Source organism: Schistocerca nitens, chromosome 4 (assembly GCF_023898315.1).
Source record: "Schistocerca nitens isolate TAMUIC-IGC-003100 chromosome 4, iqSchNite1.1, whole genome shotgun sequence".
Classification (NCBI taxonomy): Eukaryota; Metazoa; Arthropoda; class Insecta; order Orthoptera; family Acrididae; genus Schistocerca; species Schistocerca nitens.
Window position 1 is genome coordinate 921,264,050 of NC_064617.1, and position 27,659 is coordinate 921,291,708.

At 38.3% G+C, this 27,659-nt stretch overlaps 1 protein-coding gene across 5 annotated transcripts in view; it reads right to left on the bottom strand.

Annotated features, from left to right (window-relative positions):
* Window positions 1–27,659, bottom strand: part of LOC126253538 (uncharacterized) — a 109,650-nt gene that overhangs the window by 72,489 nt on the left and 9,502 nt on the right. For 2 of the 5 annotated variants that reach the window (XM_049954930.1, XM_049954928.1), the window contains exons 1-2: window positions 19,508–19,647; window positions 18,666–18,773 (exon numbers count right to left, since the gene is read on the bottom strand). Coding sequence is in view for 2 of the 5 variants with exons in the window: in XM_049954926.1 (XP_049810883.1) it covers window positions 19,508–19,585 (78 nt within the window). In the remaining 3 variants the exon portion in view is untranslated. Of the gene's footprint in view, window positions 1–18,665; window positions 18,774–19,507; window positions 19,648–19,929; window positions 20,081–27,659 lie in introns of those variants that run through there. The other 3 variants (XM_049954926.1, XM_049954927.1, XM_049954929.1) reach the window with 3 other exon arrangements.

Here is a 27,659-nt window from a genome sequence, read left to right on the forward strand (position 1 = left end):
AGTGGAATTCCTGTTACCACACTTGCTTTTAATTTCATTGAAGTTTATTTTGTCTTTCCTACATGCTGAGTCAGTTCTTCAGACAGTCCTCTTTTTTTATTTCTTCTCATTTTTCATGCAACCATTTCATCTTAGCTTCCGTGCCTTCTTATTTATTTCATTCCTCAGCAGCTTGTATTTCTGTATTCCTCAATGTTCCTGAAAGTTTTTATACTTCCTTCTTTCATCAACCAACTGAAGTGTTGTTTTCTGTTACACGTGGTTTCCTTACAGTTACTGTCTTTGTAACCAAGTTTTTCTTTCCAACTTCTGTGATTGCGCTTTTTAGAGGTGTCCATTCCTCTTCAACTGTACTGCTTGCTGAACTATTCCTTATTGTTGTATCTACAGCCTTAGACAGCATGTATACGCAGACAAGGAAAAAAAAATTCCTGGTTTTTACTGGTTTTCCCAGTTAAAAAATACACTTTCTCCTGGGTGAAAATATGCTTTTTTCGTGTTAAGGACACTAAAGTTTCCCTCGGGATTATAAAACTTAACACTCTTTTGAATGGTTATTTTATACACTGGCGTAGAACCTCTCACCACTTTAGGAAAAGAACCCCGGGGGAGGGGGGGGGGGGGGATTGTTTTGGAAAGGTCTTTGATTTGCAGCTATATATACACTGCATATTTTCATATTATTAAAGTATACAGTCGAATTCCACCAAACATAGAACAGTAGTTTCCGAAGCATTGAAATCGAGAATTTGATGTGCTTTTGTAAGCCAATCATAGCTCATGTCACGTGATCTCGCCAACTGATGACAGCAGGTATTCATCGCATTTACCGGATTTTGTAAACCAATCTCCCAATACCACTTCTGGGTGGTCATGTAAACACTTCATAATTGATTCTGGAAATCTGCTTCTGGTTGGTGGTTTTCCAGTTTCGCAATCTATTTTCACTTCCATGTAAACGCAGCTGATATTAAAACGTGCATGGGATGTCAGGTTTTGTCTTGTTTTTAAAAATTTCAGCTAATATTGATAAGTGGTGGTTAAGTTCCTATGGAACCAAACTGATGAAGTCAACAGTCCCTAGGCTTACACACTACTGAATCTAGCTTAAACTAACTTACGCTAAGGACAACACACACCCCCATGCCCGAGGGAGGACTAAAACTTCTGATGGGGGGGGGGGGGGGGGGGGGAGCAGCGCGAACCGTGGCAAAGCGCCTCAGACTGTACGGCTACCCCATGCGGCTTAATATTGACAAGGTGGCTTTTTGTACAGCGAAGGCTAAATAGAAATATTAGACTGAAGCTCTGTAACCCTGTCTAATTGAAGAGAAATAGTGATTGTGCTGACTAAATCATAAACTATATCTGCTGTTTCTCAGGTGCTGTAGTTAACTGGGCTAGCAAATCCACTTCAGACCTTAACATGTAAACACGAAAGCGAAAAACAGTTTCCAAAATTTTGTTTTTCTGTTTCAGACGATATGTCACATGTAAACGTAGTGATTTAGAGTATAGGATATCTGATGTAGTCAGCGTGTAGCAACAACAATTACGTAGCGCGAACACACAAATAGGAGAAGTTAATGGTATAAATTAATATACGTAGTATAGGTACAAGAAAAGCTAAGCTTTCACATATAACATTTGTCTTTTTTGTGTGTGGTACAGTTCGATACATCACACAAATGTGCCAGTAAAGTTTTAAGTAATGACGTAAATGCCTGGTCTTCCAGGCATGTAAATCTTCTAAGTATCGGGCTCTCAAAGTGTTAAGCTTTAAATGAAAATCAAACGCTCTGTGATTTAAGAAATTCAAAGCACATTTGCACACGCAACTCATGTTGCATAAAATAAAATGTACTTTGAAAGTAACGCTTTTCAAATGACCAATTGCAATATTTTTCTGCAACCTGTTAGAACTCGTTTCAGCAGTTGTCAGAGAGCGGCAGAAAACAGCATTACTGTGGGCTGCACAGTTACAATGACGTAGGTACACAATATGTTTGTACGTATATGGCATTAAGAGATCTGACATTATGTCATAAACGAAACACGACATCAGAGGATACTCAAAGGGCATCAGAATTTCGTAAACAATACTAAAATGCACAACATATACATTCGTATGTCCAGATTCACGAAGAAGTAGGCCCCAACTTGACAAACTTTTCAGTGTGGTTTTCAGAATGCAAATTTGCTTGGAGTACTAGTACTGTATTATCTCATGTTTAGTTCTTTATTATGGCATAATCTCATATGTACCAAAAGTGCATTAGAAATTCCGCAAACAGCTGACACTAGCCAATAGTGTTTCAGATAAATTGATTGCCTCTGCAGGAAAGGTTAATTAAAGCCAATTTTTTTTAGCAAATCAACAACAATACATTCACTGTTCTGCAAGGCAATTAATACCTGACTGTCAAAACCCTGGAAATTAAAATCAGAAAATTGAAACTAACAACGTATTTTAGCATTCTGTAATTATGTGAATATTTTAATTCACTCCATAGCTCTTTCTCCTCTTTCATTTCTTGTCCCATGCCCATATTCTCCTGTAACCCATTCTTCTACTACTTCCCCTATAGCTGCATTCCAGTCACCCATGACTATTAGATTTTCATCTCCCTTTACTTACTGTATAACCCTTTCATTATCCTCATATAGTTACTTATCTCTTCATCTTGAGCTTGCAACGTCAGTATGTATACCTGAACTACCATTGTTGGTGTTTGTTTGCTGTCAATTCTGATGAGAACACACCAATCACTGATCTGTTCACATTAACACACTCTCTGCCCTTCCTTCCTATTCATAACAAATCCTAATCCGATTATACCATTTTCTGCTGCTACTGAGATTACCCTACACTCATCTGACCATACATCCTTGTCTTCTTTCCCTTTCACTTTGACTTTGATGACTGCTACATATCTACATTGTGCCTTTGCATTTCCCTTTTCAGATTTTCTAGTTTCCCAGCCACGTTCAAGCTTCTGACATTCCACGCCCCGAGTCATGGAACATTATCCTTTCGCTGATTATTCAGTCTTTTTCTCCTGGTCACTTCCCCTTTGGCAATCACCTCCCGGTAATCCAAATGGGGGACTATTCTGGATTCTTTTGTAAATGTAGAGATCGTCATGACACTTTTTCCATTTTAGATCAAGTGTTCTGTGGAATACATGTCATGTGTCTTTAATGCAGTGGTTTCCATAGCCTTCTGTGTCCTCATGTACTCTATCATTCCTGATTCTTCCACCGTTAAGGACAGTTTCTAACCCCAAGGGCAAGAGTGTGTCCTGATCCTCTGTCCACTCCTCCACCCTCTTTGACAAGGCCATTGGCAGAATGAGGGTGACTTCTTATGCCGGAAGTCTTCAGACACCAATGCTGATTGTTGATTAAAATTTAAGCCGACATGGATTTCAAACCCGGGACTGAGGATGTTTTGATTACTAATCAAAGGTGCCACACTTAGACACAATTAAAATGAGTGCGCACTGTTTTATCTGTTAAAAACTTGTCTTTTGTACCTAATCTTCCAGTCTCTGAAGTGTCAACTGAAATTGAAGAGCTGAGGGAGTGAGGGTGTAATACTTCGGTTGTACAGCTAATCATACAACCGTCTACAAATAAAGTCTTCATTGGACTGCTCACTGCTTATACTTGGTTACCACAGTGGTTCCTCACCTTTTCTACTTAGTACCCCACCTTGCAAATGCAAAATATCTCATGCCCCCTGCGTTTGGTTATTTATTTATTTATTAGGGTTTTAAACGACTTCATAGCAAAAATTGAATTGTATGTGCCTTACTTTAAAACCTAATAAATGCCCAGTGATATTGTTTTCACCTGAACAGCACTCTTCACGTCCAACACTTTTGTATGTGATGAACAACAAAAGAAAAATTCAGACTATCAATGAAAGAGGTGAAACTTCGCCTATCAAAATTTTATCAGTGAATTGCCCTAGTATTTGTAACAAAATTCCTGGATTTACTGCCCTCCACATTCTAATGCTCAAATTATTCTTGGAATCAAGAGCTAGCGGAAACCCAACATAAAAAAGCTCCGAGATATTTAGCAAGTCGTAGAATGTATATCATGAAGATATTTTGATGCCACAGGGGTGGGAGTGTTCATCACAACTGACTGAAGTATTGTCTCTAATGAACTTAAGTGTTACAATGAAGTTATCGATCATGTGTAATAGGTCTATGCGAAACAAAGTTAATTGTTGGATGTTTTTACCGGACACCTGATCCGCAGCGACAGTTTAAGTCGTTCAAAGAAAGTCTACAGTCAACAGCATGTGCATACCCATATCATGCAACACTAATTGGAGGTGATTTTGAACTACTGAGTACAAACTTTGAAGTCCACCGATTCAGGATATCAGATGGACAGTCTCTAAGTACGAAGCGTGTACGTAAAATAAGGTCTCCAACTTTTTTCACATAGAAAACATGTTCATTGACAATGAATTTTACACTGATGGAAAAGCTGGACTTTCAGCTATTTTTCAATGTAATCATCATTGTGATTGAAGTACATCTGCAAGTGCTGTGGCATTTTTTGTATACCCTTGGCAAACTACTCTCCCACCACGTTGCATGGGTAGCGCTCGCTCGACCTCACTTTTTGACTCAGTCTGGAAATGTGTTCCACCAGGTGTGACTTCAACTCAGGAAACATAAGAAAATCACTAGGTCTAAGTCTGGGCTGTCGGGGGAATGATGAGAGAAGTTGTACCATCCAGAATGGGCCACGAGATCAGCTGTTGCATGGGCAGGACGGGGTACGAGTGCTGTCATGATGAGAACATACTCCTTCAACAGCATTCCCCTCCTTTGATTTTGAATGACATGGTGCAGTTGTTTGAAAGTCTCATAGTAGTGAGCAGCATTTTTTTGTTGTACCATTAGGCGTATTCTCTCACAATGAAACACTTTTTTTGTCAAGGACTGCACTGGCCATAATTTTTCCTGCAGACAATGTTTGTCCGAACTTCGGCGAATTCGAATGCTGCCACCAGCGAGACATTTCCTTATGAGTAGTGTACCCCAAGTGAAACCAAAAATTTCTCAAGCTGGTCTGCATGTGCTCCAGGAATCCATGGGCCGCTTGAACATGTTGCAGTTTTTGGTCTTCGTTGAACATTTTAGTGACCCACCTTGCAATAAGACAAACATTCAATAAAAATCTTCTCAATCGTAATCTTACTGACTTCAGGGATCCATTCACATAGCTCGTGAACCATCACATACTGACCTTCAAGCACTTATTTCTCCATTTTTGTAACTCTTTTGGCTGTAACAGAAGGCCGACCAGAATTCTGTTCAAAATAGACGTCTGTACATCCGTCCTTTAATTCTCTGATCCACCTTGCACATTTTTGACGTCTATACATTATAGTCCATAGACTTTGCATAACTACTGATAAATGTCAATGGAGGTAGTGCACTTGGCACTCAAAAAACAGATCACTGCATATAACTCGCACCTGGCAGGAGAAGAGAGGGGGGACTCCATCACAAACGGCTGCCCGGTCAAGACTGGGTGTTACAGTAAGCTGGGGTTGGTAGGCATTTCAAGGGGAGGAGCCCAGCTGCATGCCGGTGCATGCAGTGCCAGTGATCTCATGTAAAAGCATTCTTCATGGCTCCAGCACCTCAGACATTATTTTACCGATACACCTCATACTTTTCACAATTTTTCTAAAAATTGTCTTTAGCAGCTAGTTTGGCAGCCCACACATAGTGGAAATATTTTTGCAGCTACAAACAGACCAGACCTTATTGATACCATCAATATAGAGACGGAGACCAGTGATCATTATGTCATTATAGTAACTATTGTTACGGAAGTTAATAACCAGTAATGAATTCTAAGTGAATGTTTCTGCTAGAGTTTGAAGAACTATGTGCACATTAAGCGCAGTGGTAGAGACTCACCATGGTTTAACAACGCAATTCAGAAAATATGTGCAGCAAAGGCTGTTGCACTATTGATTCAAAACGGTACACACAAATTACAACAGAGATTCAAGTATATGTAAAAAAATTTGTGTGTGAAGAATACAACTGCAGCAAAAGATGTGGCTGAGAATCCAAGAAAATTATGGTCATATGTAAAATTTCTAAGGGATCAAAGGCTTCCACCCAGTCACTCATTGACCACATTGGTGTCGCAGTTGAAGATAAGAAAACAAAAATTTAAGTTTTAAATTACACATTTAAGAAATCTTACATGCAGGAGAATCTCACAAACATACCATCTGATCATCAGACAGACTCCCATTTGGACAACATGATAACATGCATTCCTGATTTAGATAAACAACTGAAAGAGTTAAAAACAAGTAAGTCACCAGGACTTGACAGAATCCCAATTCAGTTTTTGGTACTGTATGGCATTGGTCCCTTACATAGCTAGAAATCATCATGAATCTCTTGCCCACGTCCAAAGTGACTGGAAAAACGAGCAGGTGACTCCTGTATATAAGGAGGGTAAAACAACAGACCCACAAAATTACAAACCAGTATCCCTAACATCGGTTTCCTACAGAATCCTAAAACACAATAAATTCTCTTAAGACCAAGAAGCTGGACTGTTTTAGAAAGCAGCGCACTTGCAAAACCAATACTGAAAACTATGGATGAAAGGTAACATTTAAATACCGCATTTTTAAATTTTTGGAAAGCATATGACAAATTGCCCTGCTGGAGACTTAACAAAGGTACAAGCATATCAAATAGGTACCTACTAAGAGAAGTGTGATATGACCACTATTATTTTGTTCATACACAAATGACTTGGTGGACAGGGTGAGCAGCAATCTGTTGTTGTTTGCCAATGCGGCCATGGTGTTTCAGAAGCTGTCGAAATTGAGTGACTGTAGGGTGACATAAGATGACTTTGACAAAATTTCTAGTTGGTGTGATGAATGGCAACTAGCTAAAAATGTAGAAAAGTCTTAGTTAATTCAGGTGAGTGGAAAACAATTCTGTGATGTTTGGATACAGCACTAGAGTGTCCTGCTTGACAGTCACGTCATTTAAATATCTGGATGTAATGTTGCAAAGTGATATGAAATGAAACAAGCATGTGTGGATTGTGGTAGGAAAGGCAGATGGTCAATTTCAGTTTATTGGGAGAATTTTGGGAAAATGTGGTTCATCTGTAGAGGAGACAGCATGTAGGATACTAGTGCAATCTATTCTTGAGTACTGCTGGAGTATTTGGGATCCCCACCAGGTCGGATTAGAGGAAGGCATCCAAGCAATTTAGAGGTGGGCTGCCAAATTTGTTACTGATAGGTTTGAACAACAAGTGTTACGAAGATACTCTGGGAACTCAAATGGGAAAACCTGTAGTGAAGGCAACATTCTTTTCGATGAACACTATTGAGAAAATTTAGAGAACCGGTGTTTGAATCTGACTGCAGAACAATTCTACTGCTGCTGACACACATTTCGTGTAAGGATCACAAAGAGTGTTGCATTTTTAACCTTGGTGGAGCAAAAGGTATTAGGTTATATTCAGATTCATAAGGGCCCAAATAAAGTAAGGAGCATACAGAGGCAGGCAGTCAGTCTTTTCCCTCGCTCTATTTCCAACTGGAACAGGAAAGGACATGACTAGCAGTGGTACAAGGCACCCTTCGTCATGCACCGTACAGTGGCTTCTATGTATTTTCTAATTCCCACATACATAAGAAGAGGTTACATTCTCCTCAGACCTCTGAATTAAAAAGCCCACAGAAGGCACAAAATACATTCTATGACAACTTGGGTCACAACTTTCTATACTCACATCAAAGGCAGAATTTGAGCTACTATTGAAAACCTGAAAGCCATGTATAATATTTTGTACGGAGAGTTCGTGAAGGTCAGAAATCCCAGATGATAAAAAGTGCTCAGCAGCTCACTCTAGCTATTCTCAATGAAGTTCAACTAATGATTTTGGATTTATAGCACAAGCTACAATTTGTTTCTCATGTTATGGCAAATATCTTGCAACTTTTGGAATTACAATTTTTTTCCTCTCTCTCCATAAAGCACATTCTGTCCAAACAGCCTCTTCCATGACAAACTTTACTTTGCAAGACACTGAAGTAACAATATTGTTCTATGTTTGTACCTTACTTGTCATATTCACATTAATTCAACAGACAATGAATTTTAGATTCCTTTAAACACATAATATATTTTTAATTTACACACAACACAAAACAGATCCTGAAATGAGGAGTAACAAAATCAAACAAAAATCTTTAAATAGTTTTGAAAACAGTTCCATGGAGAAAGAAAGCCACTTCCTACATGGAAATTCTTTTTACATGATGCAGTAAAAAGAATAACTACAACACTAATAACTTGATATTCATGAATAATTTATAAGACACAAGCAACTGAATTAGAGATAGCTGCTCTGTTAGAGAGAGAATACTACAATTACTTCAGCAGTCATATGCCAAGGATGTCCTCAGACCTGGTATGGGACACTGGCATGACAGTGAAGTGTTACCATATTATCAAGGATGTATCATGGGTACCAGATTCATGGGAAGCTGCCAAAAACAATCAACTGCCATGTCTGGTAATTTTAACTTTAAATAGATGGGCCCTAGTGCAACAAAAATTATACAATAATTCAGTGTGGGTAGTTAACAACAAGTGAGTAGGGTCTTCCATCTCAAATCAACTAACAGTCTGAACCTTGATATCTCAGATTTGGATAATGATTCCCCCCCCCCCCTTCCCCCAGGTAATGTACCCACTAACACTAATGTAAATTTCAAATTTCAAATTTTTCTGACCTTTGGTTTTAGAGTTTCAAGGGTTTATAAATAAAAAAAAATTTGTATTTGATCAATCGATGATTGTTTTAAAAAGCTGTAGCTCAAAAACTATACAACCAAGAGAGCTCAAACTTGCGCCATTGTTTTCCTCTAAAAATTACCTTCAATTTGGTATGTAACATGACTATGCTACCTAAATCTGAAAATTTTAAACTATTCCAAAAAAACATTTTTTGAAATTTCCAAAATACGTTCCTTCAGATTTTTTTATAAAAATTGTATGTGTTGTCCAGTCTAACTGACTACATGCATGCAAAATTTCAAGATGGTCTCTCCATGGGTTCTTGTATAAAATATTTTACTATCACACTACACACTAGTGAGGTGAAAAGCAGACTATTTCTAGGCAATGAATACTAAGGCGCAAAATGGCTAGGTACTGCCTACCGGAAAATTAAGAGAGACCTTTGGAGAAAAGAGAACCACTTGTATGAATATCAAGAGCTCAGATGGAAACCCAGTGCCATGCAAAGGAGGGAAAGCAGAAAGGTGGAAGAAGTATATATATAGTGTCTATACAAGGGCGATGTACTTCAGGGCAATATTATGGAAATGGAAGAGGATGTAGATGAAGATGAAATGGGAGATATGATACTGCGTGAAGAGTTTGACAGAGCACTGAAAGACCCAAGTCCAAACAAGGCCCCAGGAGTAGACAACATTCCATTGGAACTACTGACGGCCTTGGGAGAGCCAGTCCTGACAAAACTCTACCATCTGGTGAGCAAGATGTACGAGACAGGCGAAATACCCTCAGACTTCAAGAAGAATATAATAATTCCAATCCCAAAGAAAGCAGGTGTTGACAGATGTGAAAATTACTGAACTATCAGTTTAATAAGCCACGGCTGCAAAATACTAACACGAATTCTTTACAGACGAATGGAAAAACTGGTAGAAGCCTACCTCAGGGAAGATCAGTTTGGATTCCCTAGAAATGTTGGAACACGTGAGGCAATACTGACGCTACAAATTACCTTAGAAAATAGATTAAGGAAAGGTAAACCTACGTTTCCATCATTTGTAGACTTAGAGAAAGCTTTTGAAAATGTTGACTGGAATACTCTCTTTCACATTCTGAAGGCAGCAGGGGTAAAATACAGGGAGCGAAAGGCTATTTACAATTTGTACAGAAACCAGATGGCAGTTACAAGAGTTGAGGGACATGAAAGGGAAGCAGTGGTTGGGAAGGGAGTGAGACAGGGTTGTAGCCTATCCCCGATGTTATTCAATCTCTATATTGAGCAAGCAGTAAAGGAAACTAAAGAAAAATTCGGAGTAGGTATTAAAATCCGTGGAGAAGAAATAAAAACTTTGAGGTTCGCCATGACATTGTAATTCTGTCAGACAGCAAAGGACTTGGAAGAGCAGTTGAACGGAATGAACAGTGTCTTGAGAGGAGGGTATAAGATGAACATCAACAAAAGCAAAATGAGGATAATGGAATGCAGTCAAATTATATCAGGTGATGCTGAGGGAATTAGATTAGGAAATGACACACTTAAAGTAGTAAAGGAGTTTTGCTATTTGTGGAGCAAAATAACTGATGCGGGTCGAAGTAGGGAGGATATTAAATCTAGACTGGCTATGGCAAGGAAAGCATTTCTGAAGAAGGGAAATTTGTTAACATCGAGTATACATTCAAATATCAGGAAGTCTTTTCTGAAATTATTTGTATGGAGTTTAGCCATGTATGGTAGTGAAACATGTACGATAGATAGTTTAGACAAGAAGAGAACAGAAGCTTTCGAAATATGGTGCTACAGAAGAATGCTGAAGATTAGATGGGTAGATCACATAACTAATGAGGTGGTATTGAATAGAATTGGGGAGAAGAGGAGTTTGTGGCAGAACTTGACTAGAAGAAGGGATCAGTTGGTAGGACATGTTCTGAGGCATCAAGGGATCACCAATTTAGTATTAGAGAACAGCGTGGAGGGTAAAAATCGTACAGGGAGACCAACAGATGAATACACTAAGCAGATTCAGAAGGATGTAGGCTGCAGTAGGCACTGGGAGATGAAGAAGCTTGCACAGGATACAGTAGCATGGAGAGCTGCATCAAACCAGTCTCAGGAGTGAAGACCACAACCACAACAACAACAACAACAACAAATACTAAGGTAGGCCTATGTAACTCTAACAAACTTAAATTATTATGTTTGTCTTTTTAGGCAACATTACCCTCTTATTGTTTGTTAATTCTTAAATGATATTTTAATGTGAGAATAAAATATATAAAAAATAATAACTTAAGAATCTTACGAATTTATACAACATTCACTTTTTATTTTAAAAACTTGAGATTTTCATATAGGGTCAAGGCTCTAGTTTTGGCCACTACCCCACTTATGGCCACCCTGATGTAAAGGGTGCAATTTTAAGCTCCTTTGGAATACCAGCCAGTCCTACCATAGATTATAATGAGCAATATGAAATGTGCTATTCAACTGTCTATAGAAACATTTCTTTGTTTGGTCTTGTTTGAAGTCACCATTTAATGAAAAGATCTGGGTTGCAGATGTTGAGTTTTGTAGTGTTTTTCTTTAAGCAACAAACAATCTGTTTTTCTGTATTCTACATGTTGTACAAAGCATCAGAAGAAACTTAATTCACTGAGAGGTAAGATTAAGTATTATATTTTCATTTCCTACAAGTTAAACATGATAAAACCTAAAAACATGGCATTAATGTGGCCGAAAGTGGGGCCTCGACCCTACATTAAATGTCCGCTTGAATTTTGTGTGTATGTTTGTGTTTGTTTGTGTGTCTGTCGACCTGCCAGCACTTTCATTTGGTAAGTCACATCATCTTTGTTTTTAGATACATTTTTCCTGCGTGGAATGTTTCCCTCTATTATATATATCTGCTTGTGTCTGTGTATGTGCGGATGGATATGTGTGTGTGTGCACGGGAGTGTATACCTGTCCTCCTTTCCCCCTAAGGTAAGTCTTTCCGCTCCCGGGATTGGAATGACTCTTTACCCTCTCCCTTAAAACCCACATCCTTTCGTCTTTCCCTCTCCTCCCCTCTTTCCTGATGAAGCAACCGATTGTTGCGAAAGCTTGAATTTCGTGTGAATGTTTGTGTTTGTTTGTGTGTCTATCGACCTGCCAGCACTTTCGTTCCGTAAGTCACATCATATATATATATATAACAGAGGGAAACATTCCACGTGGAAAAAATATATCTAAAAAGAAAGATGATGAGACTTACCAAACAAAAGCGCTGGCAGGTCGATAGACACACAAACAAACACAAATATACACACAAAATTCAAGCTTTCGCAACAAACTGTTGCCTCATCAGGAAAGAGGGAAGGAGAGGGAAAGACGAAAGGATGTGGGTTTTAAGGGAGAGGGTAAGGAGTCATTCCAATCCCGGGAGCGGAAAGACTTACCTTAGGGGGAAAAAAGGACAGGTATACACTCGCACACACACACATATCCATCCACACATACAGACACAAGTAGACATATTTAAAGACCGACCGATGGTCTTTAAATATGTCTACTTGTGTCTGTATGTGTGGATGGATATGTGTGTGTGTGCGAGTGTATACCTGTCCTTTTTTCCCCCTAAGGTAAGTCTTTCCGCTCCCGGGATTGGAATGACTCCTTACCCTCTCCCTTAAAACCCACATCCTTTCGTCTTTCCCTCTCCTTCCCTCTTTCCTGATGAGGCAACAGTTTGTTGCGAAAGCTTGAATTTTGTGTGTATATTTGTGTTTGTTTGTGTGTCTATCGACCTGCCAGCGCTTTTGTTTGGTAAGTCTCATCATCTTTCTTTTTAGACATATATATATATATATATATATATATATATATATATATATATATATATATATATACAAAGATGATGTGACTTACCAAATGAAAGTGCTGGCAGGTCAACAGAGACACAAACGTACACAAACATACACACAAAATTCAAGCTTTCGCAACAAACTGTTGCCTCATCAGGAAAGAGGGAAGGAGAGGGAAAGATGAAAGGATGTGGGTTTTAAGGGAGAGGGTAAGGAGTCATTCCAATCCCGGGAGCGGAAAGACTTGCCTTAGGGGAAAAAAGGACAGGTATACACTCGCGCACACACACACATATCCATCCACACATATACAGACCCAAGCAGACATATTTAAAGTTTGGGCAGAGATGTCAGTCGAGGCGGAAGTGAAGAGGCAAAGATGATGTTGAATGACAGGTGAGGTATGAGTGGCGGCAACTTGAAATTAGCGGAGATTGAGGCCTGGTGGGTAACGGGAAGAGAGGATATATTGAAGAGCAAGTTCCCATCTCCGGAGTTCGGATAGGTTGGTGTTGGTGGGAAGTATCCAGATAACCCGGACGGTGTAACACTGTGCCAAGATGTGCTGGCCGTGCACCAAGGCATGTTTAGCCACAGGGTGATCCTCATTACCAACAAACACTGTCTGCCTGTGTCCATTCATGCGAATGGACAGTTTGTTGCTGGTCATTCCCACATAGAATGCATCACAGTGTAGGCAGGTCAGTTGGTAGATCACGTGGGTGCTTTCACACGTGGCTCTGCCTTTGATCGTGTACACCCTCCGGGTTGCAGGACTGGAGTAGGTGGTGGTGGGAGGGTGCATGGGACAGGTTTTACACCGGGGGCGGTTACAAGGGTAGGAGCCAGAGGGTAGGGAAGATGGTTTGGGGATTTCGTAGGGATGAACTAAGAGGTTACGAAGGTTAGGTGGACGGCAGAAAGACACTCTTGATAGAAGAATTTGTTACCTTACAGAAATGGCATCTCAGAAGAATTGGGCGATTATTGCTGCTACATGTTGTATCCCTTTTAAAGTAGAACAACATAAGGAAGTCCGTCAACAATCACTAAGAAATGTTACAGACTGGATGTGCTCTCTAGACTTAGGAATCATTAGTGGCATGAAAATATGTGATGTATGTACAAAAAGGTTAGCGACAAACACAAAACAGAAGTAGTAGTTTTACCTTGCAGTAGCGAAAATGTAAACCATTCTTTTATTGATCCTCAATCTTCCGTAGACTATTTGAACAAGTCACTGGAACTCATTGGTGAGTCACCACTAAAGAAGAAAATGTTTGTTGTGCCGATCTATACAAAGAAAAAACTCGATATAATAAAGTCAAGCTTAGAAAAGAACTTACTACCAGAATCGAGCCCTGAAGAAGTTATTACTGAACATTCCAAAGATGAATCGGAGATAATTCAACAGTTAAAAAAAAAAGTTTTCTCAAACAACAAAAAGTGAAAACATGATGGTTCAAATGGCTCTGAGCACTATGGGACTCAACTGCTGTGGTCATAAGTCCCCTAGAACTTAGAACTACTTAAACCTAACTAACCTAAGGACAGCACACAACACCCAGCCATCACGAGGCAGAGAAAATCCCTGACCCCGCCGGGAATCGAACCCGGGAACCCGGGCGTGGGAAGCGAGAACGCTACCGCACGACCACGAGAGAAAACATGATGATTTTGTCTATCTTACCTATGAGTTGGAGCTGTCAGAAAATAGAAGAATAATTTCGAGTGACAAACTACATGGCTCGTGAAGTAAACTTTTAGTAAAAGAAAAAGGAATTTTGTCAAATCCTAATCCTAAACCTGGAAGAACTCTAAGTGAGAATATTGTTGACTGTGTAAAAGACTTCCACAATTCTGACGACGTTAGTAGAATGATGCCGGGGAAAAAAGATTGTGTGACCATAAGAAATAAAGATGTAAAGATCCAGGTTCAAAAGAGGCTAGTGTTGGCAAATTTGCAAGACATATACCAATTATTTAAGGAAAAGATCCCTGCAAACAAAATTGGGTTTTCCAAGTTTTGCGAATTAGGACCAAGGAACTGTATCCTGGCTGGAAGAAGTGGCACACATACTGTTTATGTGTGTGTGTACCTTACACCAAAACATTAAGCTAATGATGAATGGTGCTAAGATGCAAAATTTTGTTTTGGATGGAGATAAAACTGCTTTGAAATCTTAGCATTCCTGCCCAGTCAAGATGATGTGCAATCCACCATCGCAACAATGTTTTATGGATATTTGTAAAGAATGTCCTGGTGTCTCTAGACTTAAAGATCTATTGAATCGAAAGTTCACTGACAATATGATTGATGAAGATACCTACAAAAAGTGGGTAACTATAGATAGGTGTTTGAGGGAAACTGTAGTAAAAAGTACTGATGACTTTATAGATGAGTTTTTGGACACACTAATGAAGGTAAAAACTCTTTCATTTATAGCTAGTCAGCAGAAAGAATATTACAGCGAAATCAAGGACAATTTAACTGAAGACCATGAAGTAGTCAACTGTAATTTTGCAGAAAACTACACTTTAGTAGTACAAGATGAAATACAATCATTCCACTGAACTACCACCCAAGCTACACTGCATCCTTTCATCATATATTATAAATGGGAAGGAAAACTAAAACATCTTCAGTATGTCTTCATACCAATTTGCCTGAAACAATACAGTCGCTTTCTCTGCATTCCAGAAAAAACTGCTAGAAATCATAAAGCAAACCTTGCCTTTGGCACTGAAAAAGATTACTTACTTTTCTGATGGCAGCGCTGCACAATATAAAAATAAGAAAAACTTCCTTAATTTGTGTTTGCATAAAACTGGTTTTGAAGTTGAGGCAGAGTGGGAGGTCTTTGCAACATCCCATGGCAAGAGTGCATGCGATGGCCTTGGTGGAACTGTTAAGCGGCTAGCTGCTAAAGCCAGCTTACAAAGGCCATATGACCAACAAATCTTAAAACCCAAATCACTTTATGTATTTGCCATGGAAAACATAATAAACATTGACTTTGAATATTGCACAACAGATGACTATGAACTGACCAAAGAATACTTACTTCCTCAGTTTAGTGAATCAAAAGCGATTGTGGGAACACAAAAGTTTCACTCATATAAACCCTGCACAGAGTGTCAAATTACTATCAAGCCTTATCATTTTAGTCTGTATGAGTCTCTTGAATATGTGACAACACTGAACCAAATAACACCGTCACATATGGAAAATATTGCTGCTGGTTTTGTGACAGTAGCATATGACGACTCTTGGTGGCCACGATGCATTGAAGAAAAAAATACAATTACATGTGCCAAATAAATTTTTTACACCCAAAGGGTCCAGCCCAGTCTTTTTACTATCCAAAACCAAGAGATATATTAGATGTCCCAGGAAATACTCTTTTACAAACAGCAAATCCAACAACATCTACGGGAAGAACCTACACTTTAAGTGCTAACGAAATGAAGTTGTCTTCTCTTGCTTTGGAAAAATATCTTAAAAGACAATAAAAGAAGCACGTTTAAATTATGTTACACCTACCCTCACTAAACACTAAGTTGTATAAATACCATGTGTATTAACTTTCTAAATATCAATTAGTATTAGAAATACAGTTCTATCCATGCAAATAACAACAAGTTAATCTTTTTCCCATGTGAATTTACTTATATGCCAATTTCTAATACAAGGAACTTGTAAACTATTACAAGTAACACTGGAAAACCAAGAAAAAGATAATCTCTGCCATTTACAACTAAGGATGAAGGTGAGTGGCTTTATTCAAAACTTTAACTTGTAGCACGTATATTACCAATTAAAATATGTTCACTTCCTTCTGATGCATAGTTAAAAGAATCATGAACATTAAATTAAAACAACACTGTATCATTTAATGAATTAACAAACAATAAGAGGGTAATGTTGGGGAAAAGGCTAACATAATACTTTAAGTTTGTTAGAATTACATAGGCCTACCTTAGTATTCATAGCCTAGAAATAGTCTGCTTTTCACCTCACTAGTGTGTATTGTGGTAGTAAAATATTATTTTATACAAGAACCCATTGAGATCCCATCTTGAAATGTTGCATGCATGTAGTCAGACTGGACAACACATACAATTTTTTATAATAAAATCCAAGGGTACATATTTTGGAAATTTCAAAAAATGTTTTTTTGGAATAGTTTAAAATTTTCAGATTTAGGTAGCATAGTCATGTTACATGTCAAATTGAAGGTAATTTTTAAGAGGAAAACAATGGCGCAAGTTCGAGCTCTGCTACAGCATTTTAAAACAATCCGATTGATCAAAAACGACTTTTTTTTATTTTTAAACTCTCAAAACTCAAAAACCGAAGGTCAGAAAAATTTGAAATTTCAATTTTACACTAGTGTCAGTAGATACATTACCTGGAAAAAAAATTCATCCAAATCTGAAGGGTCATGGTTCAAATCATGTAGTACAATTGGTTGATCTGACACGGAATGACCCAGTAGCCATTACCACCCAAAATGAAAACCTCACTGTGGAGTGGGTACACAAGCCACTGTCCCAAAAATTTACCTCTGCTGCCATTCCCAGAACAGGAAATAGACCGTAATAGGTCCAGCAATGCTGCCAATGAGCATTCGAAGGGAGGAAAAATGTGCTCAGATTGACGAAAATGTCTCAAATAACAGGAGATAATACACCTGCCAGCAGGGCATCACTTGAACTTCACATATTTATGTGCCTGTCGGGGGGGGGGGGGGGGGGGGGGGTTCCATAAATGGAACAAAATGTGCCCCTCATTTACTTATGTTGGTATCTCCCGCAAAAAAAAATACACCACCCTGTCAGTCGAAAATTGTGTTAGACTGTTTTGTGGATCCCATCATTCGCATGAGGGCGCTTTTGTTCCTCTCCCCAAGTCATCTGAAATTAAAATAGAGAACATCTGGGATGATACTGAGCAAGATTTGCACACCTGATATGAATATCCAACAAATCACTGTAACCTGTAGGCAGTGGTTCAGTTGTCATGAATGAGGATTGCTACCCAATACTTCAACATCTCATTGAGTCCCCAATTTCAACACATTACACCACAGATAACAGGGCATAAGAGATTCTTACATGTTATGAGGTAGGTCTCTAATTCAGCTGCAGTGTACACTCGATATGTAAAAAATTTATGAACCTAGTTACTTCATTCCAAAACATAAAACTGTTACTTAATTACAAGAGATGAGAGGCACTACTTATCGAAGTGTAAAAAAGAACAGAAAATAGTGAAAAAAGCACGTGCACACACACACACACACACACACACACACACACACACACACAGAGAGAGAGAGAGAGAGAGAGAGAGAGAGAGAGAGAGAGAGAGGTATCTCCTCCTAACAAATATAAAATTTATGAATAAAACAATGAGCATATGAGTTACTCACAATCACCACTAAAAGAAGACTCTTTTGAGTATTCCTAACTAATCAATACCTAACACTATTAACACCACCACTGCCAAGGTTAATTCAAGATGCTAAACTTAGAACAAGGATTTTCACCTACAGCACATAATTGTTCTCATATATGAGCACAATACTCACTAGCATTGCTGACGTTAGAAGTTGGGCCGTAACTCACAGTTCCTGTGAAAAATTATTCTATTTGCCTTATTAGAACCTACTTCAATTCCAGATTATGAAAATGAACGTAAGTGGAAAATTGGGTCAACTACCTAGACACGAAAGGTTTATTTTATTTCTACAGAAGGGAAGAGGGGCATGACAAGCAGTAGCATCAGATAACCTACTTTTTAGTTTGGTAACGGTAAAATGGAGAAAAGAAACCAACCACCATGCAAGTGCATGCACTTCGAAATCATGCTTGTAAGTCTACTCGATTAATTAGCCTGGAAGTGGTTTCAACTAAATTGTGAAATACCGGTATTGTATGCAGAAATTAAACATTAGTGAGCTCCTGTTAAGATTTTACAATCACACTTACGTTCAGATATGTTTTGAAAAACTGATTGATGACCAAGTTTGAAAGGCAGTTTTACAGATGTGATGCTGCTGAAACTTCAGTCTCCCACTTTCACCTCATGTGTACCTCCTGCAATGCATGGACAAATACTAAATTTGCATAATGTACAAAGTAACTGACACACAGTAGTAGCTATTACCCACACTACAATGACTATCAACCTCCCTGAACAAAGCATTAAACAACATCTAAGGCTTCTTTTCTGTGCAGTCAAACATACTCTCAAACACTTAAAAGTGACATAGGAACCTTACATATTTCTGTACAGCCTATGTCTCCAAATAAAATAAAAAAAAAAATTATAATCAATGTAACAGGGCACACATCAAACCTGTAGCTAAATAGCGCATTTTTTGTACTATATTTAAGTAGTTCCTAACCCTCAGTACAAGCAAAAACTGTACCTATCAGTAGCATAAACAATTATTTATGACAAATACACCACTTAAATTTTAAACTATGGTGCCCATTTATAATCAACTCAAATATTGACACCAAAATAAGGAAAGTGTGAGCTGAAAATTTTAAACACTAAAGCAAAGTGTACCCATAGCGACAACGTAAGAAATGCTCACTTGGGTTATGGCTGTAGTCTACTGTATTAAAATATCAGAAGGCCAAACTGAAAGGAATGTCGATAACAACTGAAAGCGATGGCATTTTTCTCATCTACAGAAAGAGATAAACAAGACAGCTGAACAATTCTTGTCACTATGGCAAAACATTAACCTCCACTGAAAACGTTTGGAAACAGTCTTGGAGAAACAGAAGACACAAGTACCGTGACTAAACATACAACTCACCTGACGTGGATAACGTTCGTAACATCTGCAAAGATGACAATATATCTTCCCCGATCCATTCCTCTTGACGTCTGTCATCGTGTATAGCCAATATCGGGAGGGAGTTACTTCATCTTTTGCATCGGAGATTGCGTAGTCTCCTGCAAAGAAGCAAAACTGTACCACTTGTTTCGATTTAGTGGAAGTGCCATTTAAGCGTTACGTTCCTTCTCTACAATCCAATCTTATTGCTTTCGAGTGAAAGTACGACGAACGCTCCTAAAATTAACTGTAGGAACGCAACACACAACTGGCACACAAAACGTAAAGTTGCTACCACCCATGACGGCGATATCTTCGTTTGTAAACAACACTAGACCCGCCTCCTCAATTCATTCCCAATGCACGAGCAATATAATAATCAAAGTTCAGCAACAACTTACACAATTCCAGTGTTTACTGTCACAAACATCTCACATTAACAGAAACTGCAAATAATCTCCTTGGGTGAAACAAGCCTAAATAGGTGAACTGTCACAAAATGGCTTTAGCTTCTCCCACAAAACTTGCGCCGGTTCGACAAGTGATGGCAGCACAAACGCGCAAAAAGAAACATGGCTGCATCAAGTTTGTGGGAGACAAATACAACACGATAGCGGCTAAAACAACAAGTATCTGATGTTCTGATGAACCACGGGTTCGTTAGCAAAGAAAAATGTGTATCCTATTACCTACTAACTTTTGCAACTTCTGTAAATAAACGCGGGTCGAAATCTGGGTCCAGAGTTAAGGAAACAAGATATATTGTGTGAACAGCAGAGTGCAAGCGTGTGACTTCATTGTATGACCTACTATAAACGTATTATGTTTTGATATTTCCCTATGCATCACATTAAATCAGAGTGCCCGTATTAGCCCGTAATATAGATACTTGGAACAATGCATATATGTTGAAGTAATGCGGAAGCTCATGTACACAGAAAAAAATACGAATGCTATTCCGTAACGCTTTCAACGGTTATTACGTCGGTGCTTTCATGAGCATTTGTATCTGAAGTCTCGGTGACATGATCAATAGGGCAACAGAAAAATAACTAACTGTTCGATTTATGTTTATAAGGTTACCGTTCGTTCTCTATCCCTCACACAAGCATATTTGTCTCATTTCGTAATGTGACCAAACTCATAGATCAACACACATAGCATACCATCATTGTCGACACACATTAAGCCTTTCGTCACTTTTACTGTAATGAATACTTTGGTCAGCTGTTCCATAGCTCAAATTCGTTTCATAATTTCAAATAGTCATCATGCACTCCAAACCACTAAAATGTTTCTACTATAAATGTGGATTCTTGTTCATGTTCTATACAATAAGTCGTTACTGCTCTTTACATACTACCTGCATCAAGCTTTATGGGAAGCAGATACAGCAAAGACAGTTACCTTTTCTCCTGTCATCAATGACAGTAACACTAAGACTGCATCTTATTAACCAATTATCGAAATTAGTCTCTCACGAATCGCTTAAATGATGATGCTTCCACTGTAAACCTTGAGTTCCCCCTACTGTTCTATCAAAAATTCAATATGAAGACTCACATGTAAGCTTTCAACTGGTGCATCATAGTTAGTTTCATGTTCTGTGGATGATTTATGCCATAAATAGTAATGATGTGGAACACATCATTTTACATTCACATCACAAATTAATTTGTAAATATAGCTTCATACTGAACATTTATAATGTCTTTTATTTTATTTTAATATACATTTGTGGGTTAGTAATTCCTACCCACCATGTTTAAAACTACAATAATAGGAACTCTTTTACAGAACAGGTGGTGTTCTCAAGGCGAAGCTTTTTCAGTTTGTTTTCAAATTTCACTCTTTGCTGTCTGTCAGACATTTTATATCACCAGATAATAAATCAAAAATTTTCATTGCAGCATTATGCACCACTTTTTGCATTAAGTCAACGTTAATGTGATGTAATAAATGTCATTTTTACTTCTGGTATTACAATTATTTACATCATAGTTCCTTTTGAACTGCAGAGTAAAGAGAGAATAAATATACAGGGACACAGTAGTCAGAACTTCAAACTCATTGAACAGATTTCTACTTTACTAAGATGACAGTCACTCAGTGCATTGGCTGATAGGAGCAATTGTAAAGGCATTCCCCATTCATGGCCACACTCACCAGTGCTGAGTGTCACCTTAGTTAGCACGTGTAGCACAAGGTGATCATGGATGAGCACCACATATTATTCTTACAGCACATTGTTGAGCAATGAAGAAGACTTACTTTCTTAAAGAGAGAGTTACCCCAGAATGTTATTCCATATGACGTAACTGAATGAAAATATACGAAATATGTCAACTTATTAATTTGTCCCTCCCCAAGATTTCCAATGATTCTAAATGCAAATGAGGCTGAACTAAGTTGCTTTACCCATATATGTGCATAGCCGAATATGTTGCGACTTTTCAAAATTGAGGGTGAGACCATTCACAGAAAACCAGTCAATGATACTTTTAAGAAGAGTTTACCATTTCTTTTATTTCTGTATGTATGCTTAGTCTGATTACAATAGTAGAGCCATCTGAAAAAATAACTAATTCTGCTTGTTGTCTATCAGACAGAAGATCATTTACTTATTTGAGGAACAACAATGGACCTAAAGACTGAGCCTTGGAGAACTCCATACCTGATTTTTCCCCCCATAAGTATAATGTCCCTGGAATACATTGTTTGGATTGCTAAGTAAAACTTTCTGCATTCTTTTGGTTAGATAGGATATTACCCATTGGTTGGCTATACCATCAACTTCATAAAACTTTAATTTATCTCAGAGAATACTGTGATTCATGCAGTCAAATACCTTTAAATAGGTCACAGAAAATACCCATAGGTGCTATTTTATTATTTAATGCTTGTAAACCTTTGTGAACGAACAAAAAAAAAAACATTCTTAATAAAACAACTCTTATGAAATTGGAACTGATTTGCTGAGGATGTTGTTGCTCTGGTGAGATACTATTCGAGAAGACAGCACCTTCTCAAAACTTTTGGAAAATCGTGTCGGCAATGAAACAGGCCTGTAATTACTGACATCTCTCCTATTATCTTTGTTATGGAGAGATTTAAAAATGACATATTTCAATCTCTCTGGAAAATATGCCCCGAGTCAATGATGCATTACATATTTCAGAGAAGACAGAGCTTATTATATGAGTACAAGTCTTTCATTTTTTTTTTTTTTTTTTTTTTTTTTTTAGAACATATAATTTTCTTAATTTCAGAGGGAGAAGTTGCCGATACATTTGTATGACTGAATTTTATAAGAGTTTCTTTTCAAAACACTGCTGTGATTTTTCTCTAGAGCTTTTTGTCCCTATACTTTCTACTATCCCTTTAGTGTTCCATGGTTTTTTATGTGGTTGTTTGATGTCCTTTCTTTTTTTGGTGAAGGATTTTTTCAAATAATGATAAAGCTTTATCACTGAATAGATTAAATTTTATGTTAACATATGGTTCATTATAAATTTCATCCCAAGTTATATCTTGTAAACTATTCTTAAAAACACTTGTCCTTGAGTCAAATTGTTCTAACTGAATTCCACTGAGGAGTATCCATACTGCAAGGCAATATCTTATCTATCATAACTAAATGTGTATCATGATCAGAGAGAGCATCTGTTACTGAGTAAACAGTTATTTTCTCGATTTTCTCTCTTTTCACCAAAGAAAACATTGTCAATTCCCACTGTCTTTACCTATCTGTGTTGGTAAGTTAATTACTAAGATCATATTTATTAATAACAGGAAATACATTAATTGAATAAACTGCATCACATATTTATAAAGTGCAGTTAGAAAAAAATATTCTTTCTTCTTCTTCTGTGGTGCTACACTCCAGGACGAACCTTGGCTTTCCCAACGAGCTTCTACCTTACTGCAGGGTCACATGCTACCCTCCTCCAATTTCTGCACCCAAGCTTCAGTAGGTCTTCTTCCACTCCATCCAGCCACCTTGCTCGAGGTCGACTTTGCCCTCTTTGTCCTCCTGGATTAACATAGAGAGTCTTCTTTATCACCTCAGACGCCTCCATTCTTGCCACATTACCTGCCCATCTGATCCTTCCTGATCATTTGATTTTTGTTACAGGAGCATCGGCATATATAGTGTACAATTCTGCATTGTGCCTTTTCTTCCACTGTTCTCTATCATACACCGGGCCAATTATTCTCCTCAAAACTTTCCTCTCAAATCCAACGAGCAGCCTTGCTTCGGTTTCTGTCAAGGGCCATGTTTCCGAAGCATAAGTGAGAACTGGTCTAACAAGGCTTTTATAAATAGCAAATTTTGTTGGGCAGCTGAGGAGTCTTGATGGAATAAATTACTCAAGGTGAAATAAATGTCTTATTTGCTGATATCAGCCTAATCTTAATTTCAGTTGAGATGTCATTAAAGCAAGGGACTGTGGAACCAAGATACTTGAAGCTAACAACTCATTCAAATGTGTATCCATTCACACTGAAAGTTGACAGCATACTGGGTTGATATGCTTTCTCACAGGCCATGTATTTAGTTTTATCTTCATTTATCATATGATTCATCTTCTTACTTGCTTGACCTAAAGTTATAAAAGCTTCTTCCAGTGCTGGTACTGTCCGTGCTATGATGCCTGCGTCATCTGCATATGCTAAAATCTGCACTGACTTGTAGAAGATGGTGCCCCGGTCTGTTGGCCTGTTTCTCTAATCACCTTCTCGAGTGCTACATTAAATAATAAGCGTGCTAATCCATCTCCTTGACATGGTCCATTTTTTGTTTCCAGGGGGTCTGAGTAATTTCCTCAAAATCAAATGCAGCTTCTTACATCAGACATCATCATTTTAACCATTCTCAGGAGCTTTCAGTGCATCCCCACCTCCTGTAAGGCATGAAACAACCGGTTTCTACTGATGCTGTCACATGCAGCAGTAAAGTCAATAAAGAGGTGATGTGTTCCTATTCTACATTCAAATGCTTTATCCAAAATTTGGTGCAAGTAATCTGGTCTATTGTTGACCTTCCTTGGTATATTACAGTTTCTTTATCCACCTGTGAGAGCAGCCAATAAGAAATATATAAGGTAACACCTTGTACTCCAGGTTCAGGAGGGTGATTCCACGGTGGTTTGTACATTCCATTCGGGCGCTCTTTTTATGTATGAGACATAATATTCCTTCATTCCATTCATCTGGTATCCTTTCCTGTTCCCGAATGAGAGTGATAAGTTCAAACAGAGAATGCTCTAATGTTGCTCCTCCACATTTTAGCAATTCTGCAGGAATGTTATCAGTGCTGGGGGCGTTGTTATTCTTCAGTTTCCTTAAAGTTTTTTTTTTTTTTTTTTTTACATCCTCTAACCCTAGGCCATCCACTGACTAGGCATCATCCAATCCTGGCTCACAATCATTAGAGACATCCTCTGCTTGCTCTATCCCTCGATTCAGGAGGTCATTAAAGTATCTTCGCCAATTTTCCCGAGTCTGGTTACTCTCGATTATTATGTTCCTTCTTCATCTCTAATCAAGCTGGTTATTGGAGCAAATTGTCTTCTAGCATTGTTTACTTTTATAAAGAACTTCCTTGTTTCATTCTTCTTCTTGAACAATTCCATACATTTCATATACACATCAAAGTTAATAAAAATATTGTCCATCCCTGTCTCTGGTTAATATCTAGTAGACATGCAACAATTAGAATGCTCACCATGTAGCCTACACAAAGTGGAGAGCATTTCAATTTCTACAACAAAGTGCAATAACTTTAATTTTAGAAGCAACTGTAAAAAAAAGTTTTGCTTTTCTTATAACAAAAAATGAATATGGGCTAAAATAAGTTTGTTTTGAGCTGATACTTATCCATCAAGGTTGCAGCGTATGTCAAGTAGTTTGACAGTAGCAGATCTATTTTGAAAGACATGAAGTTACTTCATATACACTCACCAAAAAAGTTATGCATATTTCCAAATTATCCACCAACAGTCACTCTGGATGTTCCTATTGTGTTTATGTAGGAAGGCGGTTGTGTAAATAATGCGAACTCGTTTGTAGCTGCCATTCTCCCTCATCAGCAGCCTTGCAAACAAACACAGTACACCAGAGCTGAGTTCTCATGAATGCACAGTTGTGCCTTGTAGTGCAGCGCAATGCCTCGGAAAAGGCTCTCCGTTGCAGGCCATATCAAAATAATCACATTGGTGGGAGAAAACATGAGACACGACATTGCAAATATTGTTCACATTAATAAGTGCTGTCTCCAGACTGCGGAAAAAGTTCCAGGAAACGCATTCAACAGCAGATTGACATCGCGAAGGGCGTCCATGCAAAACTAAAACAGCTCTTGACCGGTATGTAATGATCTCTGCATGAATACACCCTACAAAGACAGCTACTACTCCGCACCATGAGCTTCAAGAAGCCACAGCGGTTACCGTAAGTACCCAAACTGTGGGCAAGAGACTTCATGATTGGGGGGGGGGGGGGGGGGTTGTACAGCCGAAGACCTCTCAAGACTACCACTCTATCCACATCATAGCAGTGCTCGTCTAAAATGGGCTACAGCATATGAACATTGGAAACCAAAGGACCAAAACACTGTTCACAGACGAAGTGCAATTAAGCTTGCACCCTGATGACAAATCTGTTCATATATGGAGGCGAACATGGGAACACAGTCGCCCATCAATGACTGTGGAACGTCACCAACAATCTGGTGGCTCAATCGTATTGTGGGCAGGTGTCAAGTATGACTGCCGCGCACTACTCGTTCCAATTGAAGGCAACATGACTGCTGCAGTGTATGAAAACAACATTCTCCGACTCATAGTTAGTGGTTTTAGAGAGACTGTAGGGGAAGGGTTCACTCTACAGGATGATAACACCCGACCTCACCGTGCTCGCAGTGTGTGTCCGTATCTGACAGGATGCGGGATCCAAAGAAAACATTGCCCAGCGTGCTCACCAGATATGAGTTGCGCAGAGCATGCAAGGAGCTTGCTCGGTATTACAGAAGCATCCGATTCCACGCATCTGCCGTGATACATGACGTCGTCAATATGGAGAGAAAAATAAAAATGACAATACCATCTCACTCCAAAAATAAGATGAAACTTAACAGGAAAACCATGGAAAATTGGGAGTTTAGGGCAGGGACGAGCCAAATATACAACAAGAAAAAAATATTGCACCATCTTAAAACAAACAACATAAAAAATTAGAGTTCTTCCCGCACAACAAATACCAAATTAATCAGCCTAACAAAAAGCTAAACATATAAACAAAAAGAAAACCTTAATAACTCACTGAATTACTTCCACAGCCCACGTTACCAAACCAACTACCTAAACTCAAAACCACATTAGCACGATGACAACCAAAGCTCAAAATGGACCCAATACCACACATTAAATTCAGCATGTCCACATCCACCACCAGAGGGCACAACCAAACACAACAACATGACATCTACAAACACAACCAACTCAAAAACTCTGCACTGTAGTGACATCACACACCACACCACCACTACGTCATGGGTCAAAGCAGACGTGTGGAATCAGACACTTCTGTTAACGCACTTGCTCAAAATAGAGATTTCTTGTCATCAATATGCTCCATTAATGACTGAAACTGTTGGGAATGCTGCCATTAAGAGGCCTGCAATGAGTTGGTACTGAGCATGTCCCGTCACATACAAGAGAGCCTGAGGGTTCATAAAGGACAAAGATGTTATTAACAGACCAGTGAACACACCATTTTGTTTTTTGATGTTGAGGCACATTGTAATTTCTTTATTTTTTCAAATAATGACCCATTTTTATTTCATAACCATTTTAAAAAGGAACAGAATGTATATTGTAGTTTTCCATTGCACAATATTCTATTCTATGCTAGACAAGACATCTACCTCATTCTAAAATAAGAGAAATAATTATATGCTTAACCTTTTTTGATATATATATATATATATATATATATATATATATATATATATATATATATATATATATATTACACTTTTTTTTATTCATCAGTCTTCTGACTGCTTAACATTTTTTGACAAGGGAAACATTCCACGTGGGAAAAATATATCTAAAAACAAAGATGATGT